The sequence below is a fragment of the Lissotriton helveticus genome, chromosome 5_1, assembly GCF_964261635.1.
Source record: "Lissotriton helveticus chromosome 5_1, aLisHel1.1, whole genome shotgun sequence".
Lineage (NCBI taxonomy): Eukaryota > Metazoa > Chordata > Amphibia > Caudata > Salamandridae > Lissotriton > Lissotriton helveticus.
Genome location: NC_136065.1, coordinates 841,507,434 through 841,525,255, shown reverse-complemented (window position 1 = coordinate 841,525,255; position 17,822 = coordinate 841,507,434). Strand labels below are relative to the sequence as shown.

The following is a 17,822-nucleotide window of genomic DNA, read 5'->3' as shown; positions in this document are numbered from 1 at the left end:
AGATAAATAGAGTGAGGGTGATAGATAGATAGATAGATTGATAGAGTGAGGGCGATAGATAGAGTGAGGGCGATAGATAGATATAATTATGTGGCACTGAGTGGTATTGTGTGGAGTGTGTGTGTTGCATTCAGTAAAGTGTAATTATGGGGCGTGAAATTATGTAGCACTGAGTGGTATTTGGATTGTATGTTGCATTGAGTGCAGTGTAATTATGTGGCGTGTAATTATGTGGCACTGAGTTGTATTTGGAGTGTATGTTGCATTGAGTGCAGTGTAATTATGTGGCGTGTAACTATGTTGCACTGAGTGGTATTTGGAGTGTATTGTTGCATCGAGTGCAGTGTAATTATGTGGCGTGTAATTATGTGGCACTGAGTGATATTTGGAGTGTATGTTGCATTGCGTGCAGTGTAATTATGTGCCGTGTAATTATGTGGCACTGAGTGGTATTTGGAGTGTATGTTGCATTGAGTGCAGTGTAATTATGTGGCGTGTAATTATGTGGCACTGAGTGGTATTTGGAGTGTATGTAGCATTGAGTGCAGTGTATTTATGTGGCGTGTAATTATGTGGCACTGAGTTGTATTTGGAGTGTATGTTGCATTGAGTGCAGTGTAATTATGTGGCGTGTAACTGTGTGGCACTGAGTGGTATTTGGAGTGTATTGTTGCATTGAGTGCAGCGTAATTATGCGGCGTGTAATTATGTGGCACTGAGTGATATTTGGAGTGTATGTTGCATTGCGTGCAGTGTAATTATGTGGCGTGTAATTATGTGGCACTGAGTGGTATTTGGAGTGTATGTTGCATTGAGTGCAGTGTAATTATGTGGCGTGTAATTATGTGGCACTGAGTGGTATTTGGAGTGTGATGTTGCATTGAGTGCAGTGTAATTATGTGGTGCGTAATTATGTGGCACTGAGTGATATTTGGAGTGTATGTTGCATTGCATGCAGTGTAATTATGTGGCGTGTAATTATGTGCACTGAGTAGTATTTGGAGTGTATGTTGCATTGAGCGCAGTGTAATTATGTAGCATATAATTATGTGGCACTGAGTGGTATTGTCTGGAGTGTATGTTGTATTTAGTAGCGTGTAATTATGTGGCGTGTAATTATGTGGCACTGAGTGGTATTTGGAGTGTATGTTGCATTTAGTGCAGTGTAATTATGTGGCATTGAGTGGTATTTGGAGTGTATGTAGCATTGAGTGCAGTGTAATTATGTGGCACTGAGTGGTATTTGGAGTGTATGTTGCATTGCGTGCAGTGTAATTATGTGGCGTGTAATTATGTGGCACTGAGTGGTATTTGGAGTGTATGTTGCATTGAGTGCAGTGTAATTATGTGCCACTGAGTGGTATTTGGAGTGTATGTTGCATTGCGTGCAGTGTAATTATGTGGCGTGTAATTATGTGGCACTGAGTGGTATTTGGAGTGTATGTTGCATTGAGTGCAGTGTAATTATGTGGCGTGTAATTATGTGGCACTGAGTGGTATTTGGAGTGTATTGTTGCATTGAGTGCAGTGTAATTATGTGGTGTGTAATTATGTGGCACTGAGTGATATTTGGAGTGTATGTTGCATTGCGTGCAGTGTAATTATGTGGCGTGTAATTATGTACAATGAGTAGTATGTTGAGTGTATGTTGCATTGAGCGCAGTGTAATTATGTAGCATATAATTATGTGGCACTGAGTGGTATTGTCTGGAGTGTATGTTGTATTTAGTAGAGTGTAATTATGTGGCGTGTAATTATGTGGCACTGAGTGGTATTTGGAGTGTATGTTGCATTTAGTGCAGTGTAATTATGTGGCATTGAGTGGTATTTGGAGTGTATGCTGTGGTGTTTCAGAGGGATGCTGTGGTGTTTCAGAGTGATGCTGTGGTGTTTCAGAGTGATGCTGTGGTGTTTCAGAGTGATGCTGTCATTACCTTAATGGTCTGTCCGACAGACTATAAAAGCAAAATCTGCAGTGCACGGGGGTCTGTACATGCGATATGATATCTATGTATTTTTATCCTGAGGGGTATTTTGTAATTGTATTATGATGGGTGGTAGACACAATGTGGTCTGTGGATATTAACGATCAGGCACCATCCCTGCACATCCTCCCAGGCTGGCAGCCCCCACAGAGATAAGCCCAGCAAAAACATTAATAAACAATTGTGGACTGGCAGTCTATGCTGAGTGCTACAGAATAATTACTACTATTGGGTGTTGTCAACGGGTGAAGAATGGTAGATAAAGGAGGGTGGGACCAGTGAAAGGATGGATGTTGTTAGTGAATGCGGTCTATGGGTACCAAAGATTATCGATATGTCCAGCCTACTCACCCAGGCCAGAAGTCTGTAGAGCATCCCCTTAATGTTGACTGTGGTTAATAGTTTGTTTTCAATGGGTGCAGGATACAGGATGACTCATGACATTAGTGATGAATGGAGGATGCCATCTTTGGATGCTGGGTGATGTAAGTAAGTGTTTTGGTGTCTCCAAGTGATGTGATTAGGTATGCTATGGTTAGTGAGTGCCAGGTAAAGGGTTCAATCTGTAACATGCAGGATGCTGTGAGAAGGTACTGGTGGTCTATGAAGGTGATGGGGAATAGGAAGGGACGGTTGTTTATGGAGACGAACAACAATGCAGGATGATGATGCATTATGTCTGATGGCATAGAGTACAGTAACTCAATCAATGATTGCTGCCCTTAAGTGAAGTGTATGAGGTGCAGTTTGGTCAGTGCGCCCTGATACACGGCGATGCCGGTTTGGTGTTGTATTCTGTTGCCAGTGATTGATGCCTGCTGCATTGTGTGGTCTGTGGCGGCTGGATACAGGGTGCTGTCAATGATGATACAGCAAGTAGTTTCTGTGAGTCGAAAGTGGGAATGGGCAATGTCTGGAGTGTTGGGTAGCAAATGGAGCGAGGACAGTAGTTTCTCGATAGAGGGTGACTGTGTAGTGGGCAGTTGGTGCTGGGAGCGAGAAGCTCTGAGGCAGGATGCGTTGGATGCTGGAAGTTGTCAGTGACTGACGCCTGTATCTAAAATGTGAAGCAAAGTTTGCGAGCAGGATGGTGGATGACACTTGCGAGGTTGTGCTGGCTTTGGCAGTTGGGCGAAGTCTGTGGGTTTGTTTGTAATAGTTGGTGACACATGTTTTTTGGTGGGTGGAAGCTAAAGGCTGGTGTTGCCAGGGTCGGACCTCAGTAGAAAGGGAGGGGTTCAGCGCACTCACCCGGGCTGGTAGCCCCCGCAGGAGCCCCCGTGGGCTGACCGTGGCCCGCACTGTCTCTTCCTCGCCCTCCACCAGCTCTATGGCGGTCCGCAGGCTGCGTTGCTTGCTAGAGCGCCGGTGCTTCCAGCACAGATAGCCCAGCAGGCCGCTTAGGACCACAACCAGGCTGATGTTGTAGTAGCCAGCCATGTAAACGGGTGCCAGCAGTGCCAACAAAGCTCTGCGCAGCTGCAGGAAGCACGGGTGGAAGGAAGCTGGGGGGGCATGGCAGTCTGAGGACAAGGGGTGGGAGGGGGGGCATTGTGGAGAGACTGGGAGAAGAGACACGGGGGGGCTGTGTGGGATTCAGAGCCGCCGGGGCAGCTGGTGAGACAGGAAGTATGAGACAAGGGGGCCCCGGGCTGCAGGGGAGGGGGGGCTTGAGGGAGCGTGATATCTCACCCACAGCAAGGACATTACCCAGAGGCCTTAGAGCGCTTTACAGGACAAACAACTGCAAACAAGAGCTATAAGCGACACGCAGGGCGCCGCTCGCAGCCAGGGGGCCCCTCAAGAGTTGATCGTTTTTCAGTATCGATCAATTTCCCCCTCTCTCTGGGCCTGATTGAGGAACGCAGCGATCAGACAGGTAATCAAGGAGCCCTCCCCTGTGGAGTGCGCCCGACCCTGTGAGAATGAAGAGCAGAGTCACCCGCAGGGCGCAGGACAAAAGAGAGAATGAGGGCTCAGATCACCCAGGGTGAGGGGAAGGCACCGAGGTGAATGAAAGGGGCACGAGAGCGCCAGGTGTGAGCACAGCAGCCAAACACGTGGTGCATGAAGAGGAGCACAGCTTATTTATTTATTAATTTTATGCGTTTTTATACAGCGCGGACTTTACCCGAAGGTGTCAGAGGCTTCACAATAGGAACAGGAATGAAACATGAGGAGAAAATTACAAGTGAGCAAATTACAAGAGCAAACGTTAAGTTACATGAGGCAAAAGTGACAATTAAGAGCAAAAAAAATACACGAGGTAGCAAACAGTGGATTACAGGAGGAAAAAGTGACGTGTGCATGTTACAGAAGCGAACAAAGTACAATTAAAGGTAATATACTGCAATTTTCTGTGGAGGAGAGTGGCTTTAGTGGAGAGACGTCTATAATAGCAACATTGGTGTAAACGTGGACATGATTATTCCGTGAGGGGAGATTAATCACAGACTTCAAAACCTGTACCGGACACTCAAGAAGGAGAATGTGCCTAGAAGCAAAGATGTCAAAGCCAAAGCAAAGCTTTTCATGGAGACAGAGAGAACCATAATGGATCCAAAAGGCTCACCAGAGCCTGTAGTTGCAAACACTGTGAGCCTGTCATTTTGAAGCAGCTGGATAAACCGAGCGGGCCGCTTAAGCAAAAAAAACGGAAGTCAGGCACTTTTGCCTGAGACGGGGGCGGGGCCTGCAATCCGGCAGGAAGTCCCGCCCGCCGCCGCCGAGGAAGAAGTGGAGCCGGCCGACTGATGGCCTCTCCGCAGCCCGGGGCTCCCAGGTGCTGGAGGGAGCCCTGGAAGTGAAGTCCTGCCCCCTGGTACCAGCGCTGCCGTAGATGAGACACTGAACACGCCGAAAGAGCCCGGTAAGTGGTGGGGTGGGGGTGGGGGTGGGGGTGGGGGTGGGGGGGGTGGTGGACGCGCGTGTGTCTGTTCGAATGTGTCTGCGTGTGTGCGCATGGGTTTGCGTGTGTGTATGCAGTGTGTGTATGCAGTGTGTGTGTGCCTGTGTATGGCTGTGTATGTGCGCATGCGTGAGTGTAGAGTGTTTGCGCAAGGGAATGAGGCAGGAGAGGGGCACGGCGCCGTGCGCGCTCACGAGGTCAAAACTGAGCAGATCTGCGCTCGTGCACCCTCTCCTGTCCACATTCCCAAAAACGGGTAGCAATAGTTGTCGAAGCACACTGCAATCAATGCTTACGCATTGAATGCAGGTCGTGCTTCGACCTAAAATAGGTGCTGGGGGGGGCATGGTCAAGATGGCGACAGAGTAAGACGTGTTTCTGAGTCCCTCCGGCGCCGCCAACAACTTAGCATTGTTTAAAGCTTCAAATTTGATTCGCTTTACCATCTCACCCGCAGCGGAGTGCCCCGGGGCGGCATAGCGAGGTCCGGCACGGTGACCTGCCCGGCAGAACTGCTTGAATCGCTGCGGCAACCGAGACGCGAGGCCTGCGGAGGAGTGGCCTGGGAAGCATCGGCCTGGATTGAGCGAGTGCCCCGGGAGCATCGCGACCGGGCGACTATCGGAGGACGGCAAGTAGGCGTGGTTCCTGGGCCGCCCGACGGTGAGGCTGCCCCGCTGCACAGCGACCCCTCGCTCCGCCGAGCTACGTTGACCCCTGCTCCGGGGAGACGCCCGTACCGCAGCGTGGACACGGATGCATCTAGCAGGCAAGGCCGGGGATCGGCGGCCTGCTGGGGGAGGGGCAGAGGCCTAGCGGTGCATTCCTCGCCCGCTTCCCGCCCGGTCTTTCTGGCGGGTCGGTGACCCTTTGCAGCGGGTGATTTGGAGTGGCTGCTTGGACCTGGGGGAGGCTCTGACTTGGGGCAGTCCCCGGCTGTAGGGTCCCCGAGCTCCCTTTGTCCCCCGGCGGAGTGCTTGAGTGGGCCATTACCGGGACACAGCCATTGCCTGATTCGGTGGTCGGGAGGGCTACTGGCCACGGAGCCTTCGACTAGAGGCAGGAGGGACGCCTCAGGAGCCATTGGCGGTCCCTGGAGGAATGCGCAGGCCGGTCCCGTCTGAGCATTGCTTTGCCCACAGACGCCTCGAGCCCAGGATTGGGGGCCTTTGCCCACGAGCCCCGGTGGAGTTGGGAGCGGAGTACCGATGCCGACTGGAGCAGAGGGGAGGCCACTGAGCCCCGCTACGAAAAGCTTGGGCTTCTGATCCTACACGTATTGCCCTTCCCCTGGGGCCGGAGCTGGTGGCGGTGATCACCCGTGGCACGAGCCCTCCGAGGTGAGCTCTCGACGGGCCGGTCCTGGTCCGGAGGCCTTCACCAGCCTACGGTGCGGCCGGGACTCACAAGGGCCGGTTCTACAGACTCGTGCGAGGAGAGGGAAGAGAAGGAGCCACTGAGGGATTGCGGCCTGCTCCCGGGTCCGTTCTGCGCGTGGAGAGTTGCCTGGTCTGAGCCGCACTTCTTGTGATCTAGTGTGGCCCCTGGGCTTGGCGCGGACTCCTGGGCGTGCACGCTGGACCCGAGCGGCGCTGTACGGCCACACCACCTGGGACGATCTTTGCTGCACCGGTGCTGGCCCCTATCAACGCGGCGACGGCGGAGGAGCCCTGGGACGAGCAGCGGCAACCCACATTCCCGATTGGGAATCATAGCTACCGCGCCATCAAGAAGGAGTGCGGCCGGCGTAGGCGCGATGACTACCAAACAGCGTAAGGAGAAGCCGGGCAAAGACGCTCCCCCGAAAGGGAATCAACAGGCGGCATCTCCCGGACCCAGCATCTCACCTAAACCGAGGGATGATGAGGCACCCGCCACTAAGGCCTTCATGCTGGAACTTTTCTCTGCCTTTAAGGAGGACATCTCTGAACTCCGCTCCCAGCTGGCTTCGGACCTTCGAGAGGTGAGGAGAGACGTGGATGGCATCAGAGAGCGAGTGGCTACATTGGAGGACCACGACCTGGAGTTGGCGGGCGACGTGCACCAGCTCCAGCAGGATGTGATCCGGCTCACTGAGCAGAATTTAGACCTCCAGGCCCATGCGGAGGATTTGGAGAACCGTTCACGCCGGAACAACATCCGCATCCAGGCTGTGCCCTGGGACGGCGAAGCTGGAGTCTTGAGGGGATATGTGGAAGCACTCTTCTTGCAAATCCTGGGAGAGGAGGACATAAGCGAGATCCGGATGGACAGGGTCCACAGAGTCAGATTGCCAAGGCGCGGTGGGGCCCCTCCCCCCGATATCCTGGTATGCGTCCATGACTTTCAACTGAAGGAACGCATACTTCGAAAGGCCCGGGAGACTCCCTCCTTGCAATTCCGGAGCCATCATCCTCAACTGTACCAGGACCTGGCGGCATCAACACTTCAAAAGAGGCGGGAGTTTCGACCTGTGACCACCTTCTTGCGTGAACAAAATGTGTACTACTCCTGGGGTCATCCCTTTCGACTGATCTTCAGATGGCAAAACAGATTGGTGATCAGATCCCTGCAGGCAGCCAAAGATCTCCTGGGCCTGGAAGACTCTGCCCCCTCCCTGAGCGCTGGAAGCTCCCCGTCGAGAAGGAGGCGACACTCCCCGTCCTGGCACAGAGTGGGACAAGAGACTGCACCGAGGAGGCCCGATCCTACCACTAGTCTGCAGGAAAGAGGCGCAGCGGTGGCCTCCGTGGCGTCGGTGACGGAGGTTCCGTCGCAAGATAGCTCTGGGGCGGCCTGAGCCCTGGATTGACGACTAGAAGGCGCCGGAGGGACCCCTCCTCTTCAGGTACCGTGGGTATTATTGTACTTTTGGGAAGACACCCCGGTACGAGACCTTGGGGGCACGCTCGATGGTGCCCTGACCGCCACCCCTTGGGGAGTCCTATAGACTTCCACATAATGGGACTGTCAGGATCGTTGTTCTTTCTTGTGTTTCTCTTTCTTCTTGTTGCCTCCTTCTGTTCTCCTGGTTCTAGAGCGGAACTCCCACTTCTTGGGAGGAGGAAGGTTTCTTGGGGGGTTGTTGGGGGTACTGGGAGGGCTAGGACTGGGGGGGGTGGTGACCTGGATGTATGGTTCGATGTAGCTTTTGCTTTCTGGGATGCTGTATGCCTGTATTTTGCTTGTTCTGACCTGGGCCCGAAGGCTCTATGTGCTTTCCATTCTGACTGCGCGGTATTGTTGGTTCCGTTGGGTTGGTCTGCCGATGCGCTTGTAAACAAGGTGGCAGGGAGGATTCTATGGCTGATCCGAATGGGGTCAATGCGGGTGGTGGGGTTGGAGGGGGGAGGGGGAGGGTTGGAGAGCAGACGGTTGGATTGTGTTTCCTTGGTGTGTGGGCCCCATGGGTTGACTTGCTGGGGTGTACTAATGCAGACTGCCCTGGGGCGGCTCCGGGCGGGGGAGGCGGAGGGGTCCATTGGCAGTATGCAGGTAGCGGGGGTAAAGTCACTGCCTTGTAATGCCTCTTAGTATTGGCACGTGGAATGTGAAGGGCTTGAACTCCCCGCAAAAACGCCAAAAGGTGTGGAAATATCTGAATGATCACCAACTGGATGTGGTGGGTCTCCAGGAGACTCACCTGGCACGGAGAGATGAGCTCCGCCTCAAACATAAGAATTTCCCCCTTATTTACAGATCGTCTGGCTCCACGAAACACAGGGGGGTGGCCCTTCTCTTCCATTCATCCCTTCACTTTCAGCCTATGGGGGTGCACAGCGACAAGGATGGCAGTTGGTTGATGGTCAAGGGTCTGGTGTGTGGTATATTGTGCACCTTGGTGGTGCTGTATGCCTCTAATGCTGGACAAAATGGGTTTCTCCAGGACCTGCTGCGGAGGGTGGCAGATTTTGTGGAGGGAGACCTGTTCCTGTTGGGGGACTTTAATCTGATTTGGAGTAGGGAAATGGATAGCTCTCATCATCAGAGGTCCACTGCTGGCTTGTTCTCCACCGAAACACAACGGCTGCTAGGGGACTTGGGATTGGTTGATGGCTGGTGCTCCCTACACCCCCACTCTCGGGACTACACCTTCTTCTCCCATGTACACCACTCCTATTCCCGCCTGGACCACATTTTCTTGAGTCAAGCCCTTAGAGGAGATGTCAACGACTCCAGTATATTCCCGCTCTCTGTTTCTGACCACAGCTTGCTGGTGCTCGGGCTACAATGGTCTGCAAAGGGTGATGGACAGCGCAAGTGGTACTTTCCGGCCTCCCTTGTTCGGGACGAACCCTCCTGCAAGGAACTGCGGAAAGCCATCCGGGACTTTTTTACTCTCAATCCCGTGTCTGACACCTCCGTCTTCACCACCTGGGACGCCTTTAAGGCGTCCATGAGGGGCACCTGCTTGGCCCTCAATGCTCACCTCAACAAGTTGCGGCGGAAAGAGCGTGAGGAGCTGGAGGAAGAACTCGCTGCTCTTGAACAGGCGCATAAACTGAATCCTTCCCGGTTGACCCTTCGCCCGTTGACTGCGGTAAGGGGGACGCTTAGGGCCCATTACAACAACAGGGCGGAGTTTACCCTGCTTCGACTACGGCACCTCTCCTACTCCCAGGGGAACAAGGTGGGGAGACACCTGGCCCACCAGCTTCGGGATAAGAGGGAAAAGGACTACATAGGAGGTATCCGAGACGCGGCGGGGACTCTGCAGCATAGGGACGAGGCCAAAGCCGATCTCTTTGGACGCTTCTATGCCGCACTCTATACAGGTGAGGCCTTAGACTCTAGGGATCAACGGGACTATTTAGGTGGTCTGCCCTTACCTCAAGTATCCACGGAGTGGAATGAATTACTAGCTGCCCCAATCACTAGAGCAGAAGTTCTAGATGGCATCAAAGCGCTGAAACTCCATAAGGCCCCTGGGCCAGATGGCTATACCGCTCTTTTCTACCAGATGTTCGCAACGGAGGTGAGCGACTTCTTAGTCACTCTTTTTAACACCATGGTGGAGGCCGGGGAAACGTCCGGATCAATGGCGGAGGCCGTGATTTCGATTATCCCCAAATCAGGGAAGGACCCGACTAAATGCTCCTCATATCGCCCGATAGCTCTCCTTAATGTAGACGCCAAATTGTACTCCTCCATCATCGCTAGTAGGCTCCAAGATTTGCTACCGGCGCTCATTCACCCAGACCAATCCGGGTTCATTAAGGTTTGCCAGACCCACGATAATACGAGAAGGGTTATCCACCTGATTGAGAAGGCTAACAGATTCCGAATACCAGCAGTCCTGGTGGGTCTCGATGCGGAGAAAGCCTTTGATCGGGTGGACTGGGGCTTCCTGTTTCACACCCTGACCGCCTTCGGCTTCTCGGCTAAATTTCTCACGATGATTAGAGCGAATTACAACAGCCCCCGTTCTAGAGTAGCGGTAAATGGCCACTTATCGGCATTTTTCCCGCACTCCTGAGGCACCAGACATGGCTGCCCTCTCTCCCCCCTACTCTTCGCCCTGAGTATTGAACCATTGGCACTAGCGGTGCGGGAGCATGAGGAGATACGGGGTCTCCCCTTTACTGGGGAACAACACAAAATTACCCTATTTGCTGATGATGTTCTTTCGTCTGTTATGGATCCGGCTCACTCTCTCCCACACGTCCAGAAGGTGTTACTGAGCTTTGAGGAGGTGGCAGGTTTCAAAGTAAATTACGATAAATCGTATGTTCTAAATCTGACACTCTCCTCAGCGGAGGTGGACAATATGCGGCCACTCACCCCGCTGCCATGGGCCTCCCACTCCATCCTGTACCTAGGGGTCCGGCTGACGCCCTCGATAGGTATTTTATACTCTGCGAACTTCCCCCCGTTGCTGGCGCAGGCACGGGCGGACCTGGATCACTGGAAACCAAAATATATTTTGTGGCTGGGTAGAATACACGCGCTCAAAATGGTCCTCCTGCCCAAGTTTTTATACCTTTTTCAGGCACTCCCTATACCGATGGATGTGGACTTCTTCCGGCGCCTGAAAACCCAGATGCTCCGCTTTATCTGGCAGGGGGGGCGGGCGCGATTCTCCTTTGCTACTCTGCGGAGGCCGCAGAGGGAAGGGGGAGTGGGCCTCCCCGATATGCACCTATACTACAAAGCTGCGCAGTTACGGGTTTTAGTGGAATGGTCCCAGCAATTTTTGGAAAAACACTGGCTGCACATGGACAGAAGCGTGGCGGGGAGATCAATCTGGGATCTGGCGTGGAAACCTAAGAAGGATAGGCCCAAGAACGCATACATCAGTACCCCCACCGGCACCACCCTGAAGGTTTGGGATACAGTGTCTAGTGATGAGCGCTGGACTACGTTCCCATCCCCCTTCACACCAATACACTTTAACCCGGCCTTCCCACCGGCGTTGCATGAAGGCCCTTTCGAGGTATGGAGGGAGGGAGGCTGTAGGGCTCTTACTCACCTGTTTCATGGCTATACCCCGCTTACCTTTGCAAACTGTATGCGGACTATGGAGTCCCACCCTCCGAGAGATTCCGCCACCTCCAACTGCTTCATTGGGCCACGTCCCCAGTTATCAATGATGCGGCCACGAGGCCCCCCTCTCCCTTTGAGGCCTTCATCTTACGGACCACTACCATGAGGGGCGTTATCTCCTTTCTTTATAACCTACTGCTTACTTTCGCCGTGTCGCCTCACCCCCGGTATATGGGACATTGGGAGGAACTCCTCGGACGAGACATTTCTAACGGGGAGTGGTCATGCCTGTGGCGGGACATTGCTGCACATAATCATTCGCTGGACTTGAGGGAGGCCCATCTTAAAACTCTCATGGACTGGTATCTGTACCCGTCCAAGCTACATCGCATCTTTCCGTCCTCCTCGGACAGATGCTGGAAAGGCTGTGGTTTGCTGGGGGATTTCCGCGATATCTGGTGGGACTGCCCGATCATCCGCCCATACTGGGAAGAGATCCTGTCCCATATCAAAGGAATCCTTGGTTACCCAATAGCTGACTCAATGGCCCATGTACTGCTGGGTCTTCGAGACCCGGCGCTTGAACACCAGACCCGAGCGGACAAAAAGATCTTGTGGCTGTGTATCGGGGCTGCCAAACTTACTCTGGCTGCGGCCTGGAAAAAAACGGAGGCCCCAGCAATTTCCCGGTGGCATGCGAAGTTGTGGCAACTGCTGAGCATGGAACGGGTGGCGGACATCTTCCTGGGCGATTTCAAGAATTTTATTTTCCGCTGGGGACCCTTGGTCCGCTTCCTCTCAAAGGGTTTGCCATCTGCAGTATGCCCGTCTACGGTGCGAGCTCTCCATCTATTTCAGGTATGAATGAGAATCAGGTTGAATGAATGACTGCACTTTGTCACCACCACCAGAGGGGGTGGGAAGGGTGGGGGTAAATTCTTTATTGGTTTGTTTCTTGCGGCACTCTCGATGAAGAATGAAGCGTGTAAGGCACCGACACAGCAGGCGGAGTGTTTAGTTCTTCTATTCCGACCTCACAGAGCGTACCACCCATCGAGATCCTGAACTGTGACCAGCTTGGTCTTGCACTTAACTGTCCTATTGCATCATTGCACTGCTGTCCGAATTGAATGGTGGTCGCTCTTTAGGACTCTTCACCCTTGTTTTCAGCCTCTACTTATGCCCCCTGTGTGGGAAGTTGTGCGAGATTGTCGCTTTTTTCTTCCTTCTGTTTTCTCTGATAAAACAAATGAAGATTTAAAAAAAAAAAAAGTGCTGCTTTGTGCATGTGTTTCATTTTTAGGTCCAGCCTCAGGCATTGCTTTAGCAATGCTTGTTTGGGGAGATTATAGTAAGGCTTTCAAAAGTGTACCCAAACTGCGGATTAGGTACAGTTCATGTGAGCCGGGCGCATGCACATCGCACACCATTTGGGAGCCTGTGCGCCTCGGCATCAGACTTCAAAGGAATCCGCTCCCCCACTCCCGCATCAGACTTCAAAGGAATGCACTCTCCCGCCCCAGCCACAGCAATGCCGAGAGCTTGTTTTTCTCGTGGCACTGTTGCTTTCACTCGCTCTCTTTCTCCCCCCCACCAAGCATGTCTCTGTCTTGCTGCCCCCGCCCCACACCCCTCCATACCATCACTACTGGACACGTGCTTTTACTCGCTCCCTTTCTCCTCCCACCCAGCATGTCTCTGTCTTGCTTCCCCCACCCCACTCCCCTCCATATCGTCACCACTGAACTTGTGCTTTCACTTGCTCCCTTTCTCCTCCCACCCAGCTTGTCTCTGTCTTGCTGCCCCCGCCCCACACCTCCCCCACCGTCACCGCTGGTTTAAAAGGTAGGCTCCTTTCAGCGTTTTATAAAAGTTCTGAATCTGTGCTTCAGCAAACCTGCATCAATGACAATCAGTGTGTACCATGGCTGTAATATCTCTTGCTGTTGTTCCGATGCCCCTTTCAATTGTGGGCTTTGCAGACATATATTTTAATGCTCGTTTTTACAGCACAGAGGCACTTTACAAAAGTACTTACGCTCATGCTCCAGTGCAGTATCATCATTGTATTTATTCATGTGCCAAACATTATTCCCATTTTGCTACATTGCAACAGCCTCTATGTATTTACTGGTATATGGGGCGCATCCCAAGAATATAGCAAGCAATGCTCATTTGCAAGCAGTAACACATTCACTCACAGCAGTAAACACCCCAGCCAGCCAGCATGTAGCTACGAGCTCCAGAAAGTACAGACCTGAATCCAAAAAACTTGAGGTGTAAGCAGGCGCACTCCAGCACAAACAACAAATTTAGGGCATACACAGTATCTGGTATTGCATGAATCAAGTTCTAGTCCTGACTGGTCTGATCACACTGAGTGATCCTGGGCAAATGCACAACAGTTGTCGTGCTTTCACTCGCTCCCTTTCACCTCCCACCCAGCATGTCTCTGTCTTGCTGCCCCCGCCTCACACCTCTGCCCACCGTCACCGCTGGTTTAAAAAGTAGTCTCCTTTCAGCGTTTTATAAAAGTTTTGAATCTGTGCTTCAGCAAACCTGCATCAATGACAATCAGTTGTGTACCTTGGCTGTAATATCTCTTGCTGTTGTTCTGATGCCCCTTTCAATTGTGGGCTTTGCAGACATATATTTTAATGCTCATTTTTACAGCACAGAGGCACTTTACAAAAGTACTTACGCTCATGCTCCAGTGCAGTATCGTCATTGTATATATTCATGTGCCAAACATTATTCCCATTTTGCTACATTGCAACTGCCTCTATGTATTTACTTCTATATGGGGCACATCCCAAGAATATAACAAAAACAAAACTAAAAGCCATTGTCATTTACAATGCCAATAGCTCAAATTCGCGTAAATGCGAGACCTATTGGCTATGCCAATGCTTGTTTTTCTTTTTGTCGTGAAAGACATGGCTTGAATATGAAACATACACATAATGAATGTGGAGCAATGCAATACTATTTTCTTTACATATTTTCACAGTACATGTATACACCAGGTAGATACAACACAGGAAATTGTGGCATACAAGAAATTCCTGTACAGCATATTTCCTGCAAGACTATAGACTCAACTTCTCCATCATGAGCTCTTAAGTTACGCTCAATATATCCACCTATATCAATTCTGCAAATTCCACAATCGATAATTCCAGGCCCAACCCATCAGTAGGACCCCTAACCCTATAGGTTGATCCAATCTGCCCAGGGCCAATGAATATCTGTCATATATTGGGGACTAAGGGGCCCCTCATCACATTCTGCAGGGGGACTCATCTTTTTGCATTATGTCACTGTGCTGGACTTTCCAGACTTGTCTTTGTTGCTGCAGGAGTAGGGACCTCAGGCCTCACTGCAGGCCAGTCCTTCCCAGCCCCTGTAACACCAGAGGAAGAGTAGAAAATGCTTCCCCCTGGCAGGTAAAAGCACCCTCATACCAGTCTCACACCTCTCCTGCTACGTTCATGGTTTTGAAACCGTACTAAGCTTTCATGCCATCCAAAGCTGATGGTCAATAAATGATCCTTGTAATGGCAATTGAACTTGCAGTGCCATAGTTGTAAAAATATTTTAATTAATCAGTAAATGTTAAAAATTGGGTTCTTGGTTCACTAGGGTGTGAGCCCTGAGCCATGCATTAACCACAATCATAATCAGAGTAAGGCTCCAGCAAACCCCAAATTAAAAGAATTCTCAATCTCTGGTAGATTTTTCAGAGCAGTCAGGCTTACCTTGAAGGCAATGTGCAAACTATTTGTGCAACACGTAAAACAGTAAAATCAGTGAGAATGCCACCCAAAAAAATCCCACATCACTTTAGAAACATAGAGAATATTTTAATTTAAAAAAAAGATCAAAACATAAAAAAATCGAATAAGTAGAACTTGAGTCATGAATTTTCAAAGATAAACTGCAAAATAGCTCTTGGAAGCAATAAGCACTTACTTGGGATATCTGGATGCGCTGGACTGGGACAGTCAAAAGTTCAGGCCGACCACGATGAAGCGTGGGCTGTGTACAGGGACAGGGACCAAGGTTGGCCCGCTGAACAAAAGTACCTTGATCGTGGATGCCTCTACGTCAAGGAATGCGTGGTGGAGTCAAAGCAATGTGTTATATATGGGATTCCAGAAGTAATTGGGAGAACTCTTTACTCTTTTGTTTTAGGGCAGATACCCTTAAACTCATGTTTACCAGTTGGGTTCTAACATTACCTCAAACTAAGAACATGACTGTACAACGGTACATCAAAACAATCAATGATGCATTTTTTATTCTTCTGTGGTTTTTATAAACTTTTTTCCCAGAAGTTTTTAGTAAACTTGTTGAAAGCAAGAAATATTAGACATTGTAGTAGAACCTATTATTATCTTACACAACTACAGGACTAAGAAACACATCTGTATGTGGGGCTTTATCTTCGTACAGTCATCTGCTCACGGGAATCAATGCTCTTTTAAGATAATTTGGCTACATCATTAAGCCCACAATGTGGAATAGAGGTTTCATAAATTGCTGCTCGTGCCTCATTCAGGCCTATTAATTGACTCTGTTTTAGAAGCTTAATATTTTTATGTAAATTGAATTAATGTATTTTATCAACTTGCATTGTACTGTTTCTGTTGTTTGTGTGCTTTTATGGTTGTTCGCAGCCGAATAAAGATTTTAAGATGACATGATTGAAAATCAAGATCGTGTATAGCTAGTGTTCATTATATTACTTCTCACCATTCCCCCAGTAAATCTGTACTCATTAGTTATTCAGCGCATTAAGTGAGCTGCAATCAAATTCTGGCCAGTTGCTGTTTTGAGTTGATTAATTACTTTTGGCCTAGCAAAAATATTTTTTACATACTTGGAACTTTAAGAACACGTTAGGATCTAATGCAAGAAAACTGTATTTGGTAATCATACCTTTCACAATGCTGCCATGCTGATCATCATGTATTTCTTTACCTGCCTTTCTTCTTCTCAGAAAGCCATCTGCTTGGTCGTGTCGTTGTTGGTCCATTCATGTACACCCGTGGAAAAGAGCTGGAACATTGGAATGAAATGCTAAATAAGCCCAAAGAAATGGTGAAGAGGTGGCATGCCCTCAGCCGCATTAACACCTGAATCAAGGAACCAATATCTGGTTGCACATCTTTGGGTGGAACTTTGCCTGTACATCTGATACACTGGTCTACTAACACCATTTTATTTTTCATTTAGGGCAGATGTGACACATTGAGTGTCTTGGAGAGTGTATTTGCTTCTGGTTCTTCATCTAATGTTTCCAGAATGAATCCAGACAATATGCCATAGTTCATGTGGCAAAGAAATTGTGAGATCCAAAACTTATCTGTTGGTTAAAAATATCTTTACTAAGATAAGATGTATTAACGGCACCATCATATTAGAGAGTAGCCACAAAGACCAACTGCACAGACAGGCTTCATATGATGACATACATACATTGTCTTTCTCTTATTCAAGAACAAGTACCAATCAATTGAATGTTTTATTATCAAACATGCTCAGAAATTTACAACATAAACTTATCTTTCATAGGACAGGCGTAAAGTAATCATCAGTAAGAGAATCAGGTCCACATGTTCATGATAGAAAGTTAAGTGTTATTAAATAAAGATTTGTATTTTAAGTCTTTTCTACTTGATAGACCTAAAAAGCTGATTGCTATTGTTTTTTTAATGTACTTCACTAAGAACAAATATTAAACATGAGTCTTCAGACACAGAGGACAAGCGTATAACAAGCAATTGGCTATCGCTACCCTCCTCCACCAATGCTAAGCCCTTTACCTGCACCTTTCCTTAAGAGTATTCAAAGAAAGATTCACGGGGTTTGGTACCAGCTAAGATTTTAACACAGGATCAAACCCTTCACCTTTAAGGCAACTGCTGCCACACTTTTCAAGCTCTGATTCTCTGAAGCATGAGCTAAAACAGTGTCTGTCTCATAGGGCTCCTTAACTCCACACTAGCCCCATAAAGGATATCCTCATTCTGCCACATCACCCAAGACTGGACAACTGAAGCTACCACATTACAAGCCTAGTCTCCCTGCTTATCTCTAGTTCAAACCAGTTTGCATGAAATATTAGGTTATTACGATCAGCTACGAACTATCACCTATGGATCAGCTTAACTCTCCCTTTTTGACAGAAAACGTACCAAGACCTAACAAAAACCAATGAGACTGGAGATCCGAAAGCTTCATAATGAAAACAGAGAAATTTAGCCTTCAAAGGGTATGCCTCCATATTCAGAAGCAACCTGCTCAATTATCTGACACTGCCCACTACAATCCTTTCCTTCACAAAAGAACAAAGACATTCTTTTTCCTCGATAACTGTGTAACTCGGCTTCCCCAACTGCCCTGACTCTTCTCCTTGGTACTGTGGCCTACCCTGACTTCTCATCAAATTCTAGCCCTCTATT

General features: G+C 49.6%; 1 protein-coding gene across 2 annotated transcripts in view; it reads left to right on the top strand.

Moving 5' to 3' along the window:
• LOC144754950 (synaptotagmin-15-like) overlaps positions 1 to 17,023 on the top strand; it is a 724,047-nt gene extending 707,024 nt beyond the window's left edge. For both annotated transcript variants that reach the window (XM_078643310.1, XM_078643309.1), the window contains exon 8: positions 16,358 to 17,023. In XM_078643310.1, coding sequence (XP_078499436.1) covers positions 16,358 to 16,497 — 140 coding nt within the window. In that variant the 3' untranslated portion in view covers positions 16,498 to 17,023. The remainder of the gene's footprint in view (positions 1 to 16,357) is intronic.
• The last annotated feature ends 799 nt before the right edge of the window (positions 17,024 to 17,822 follow it).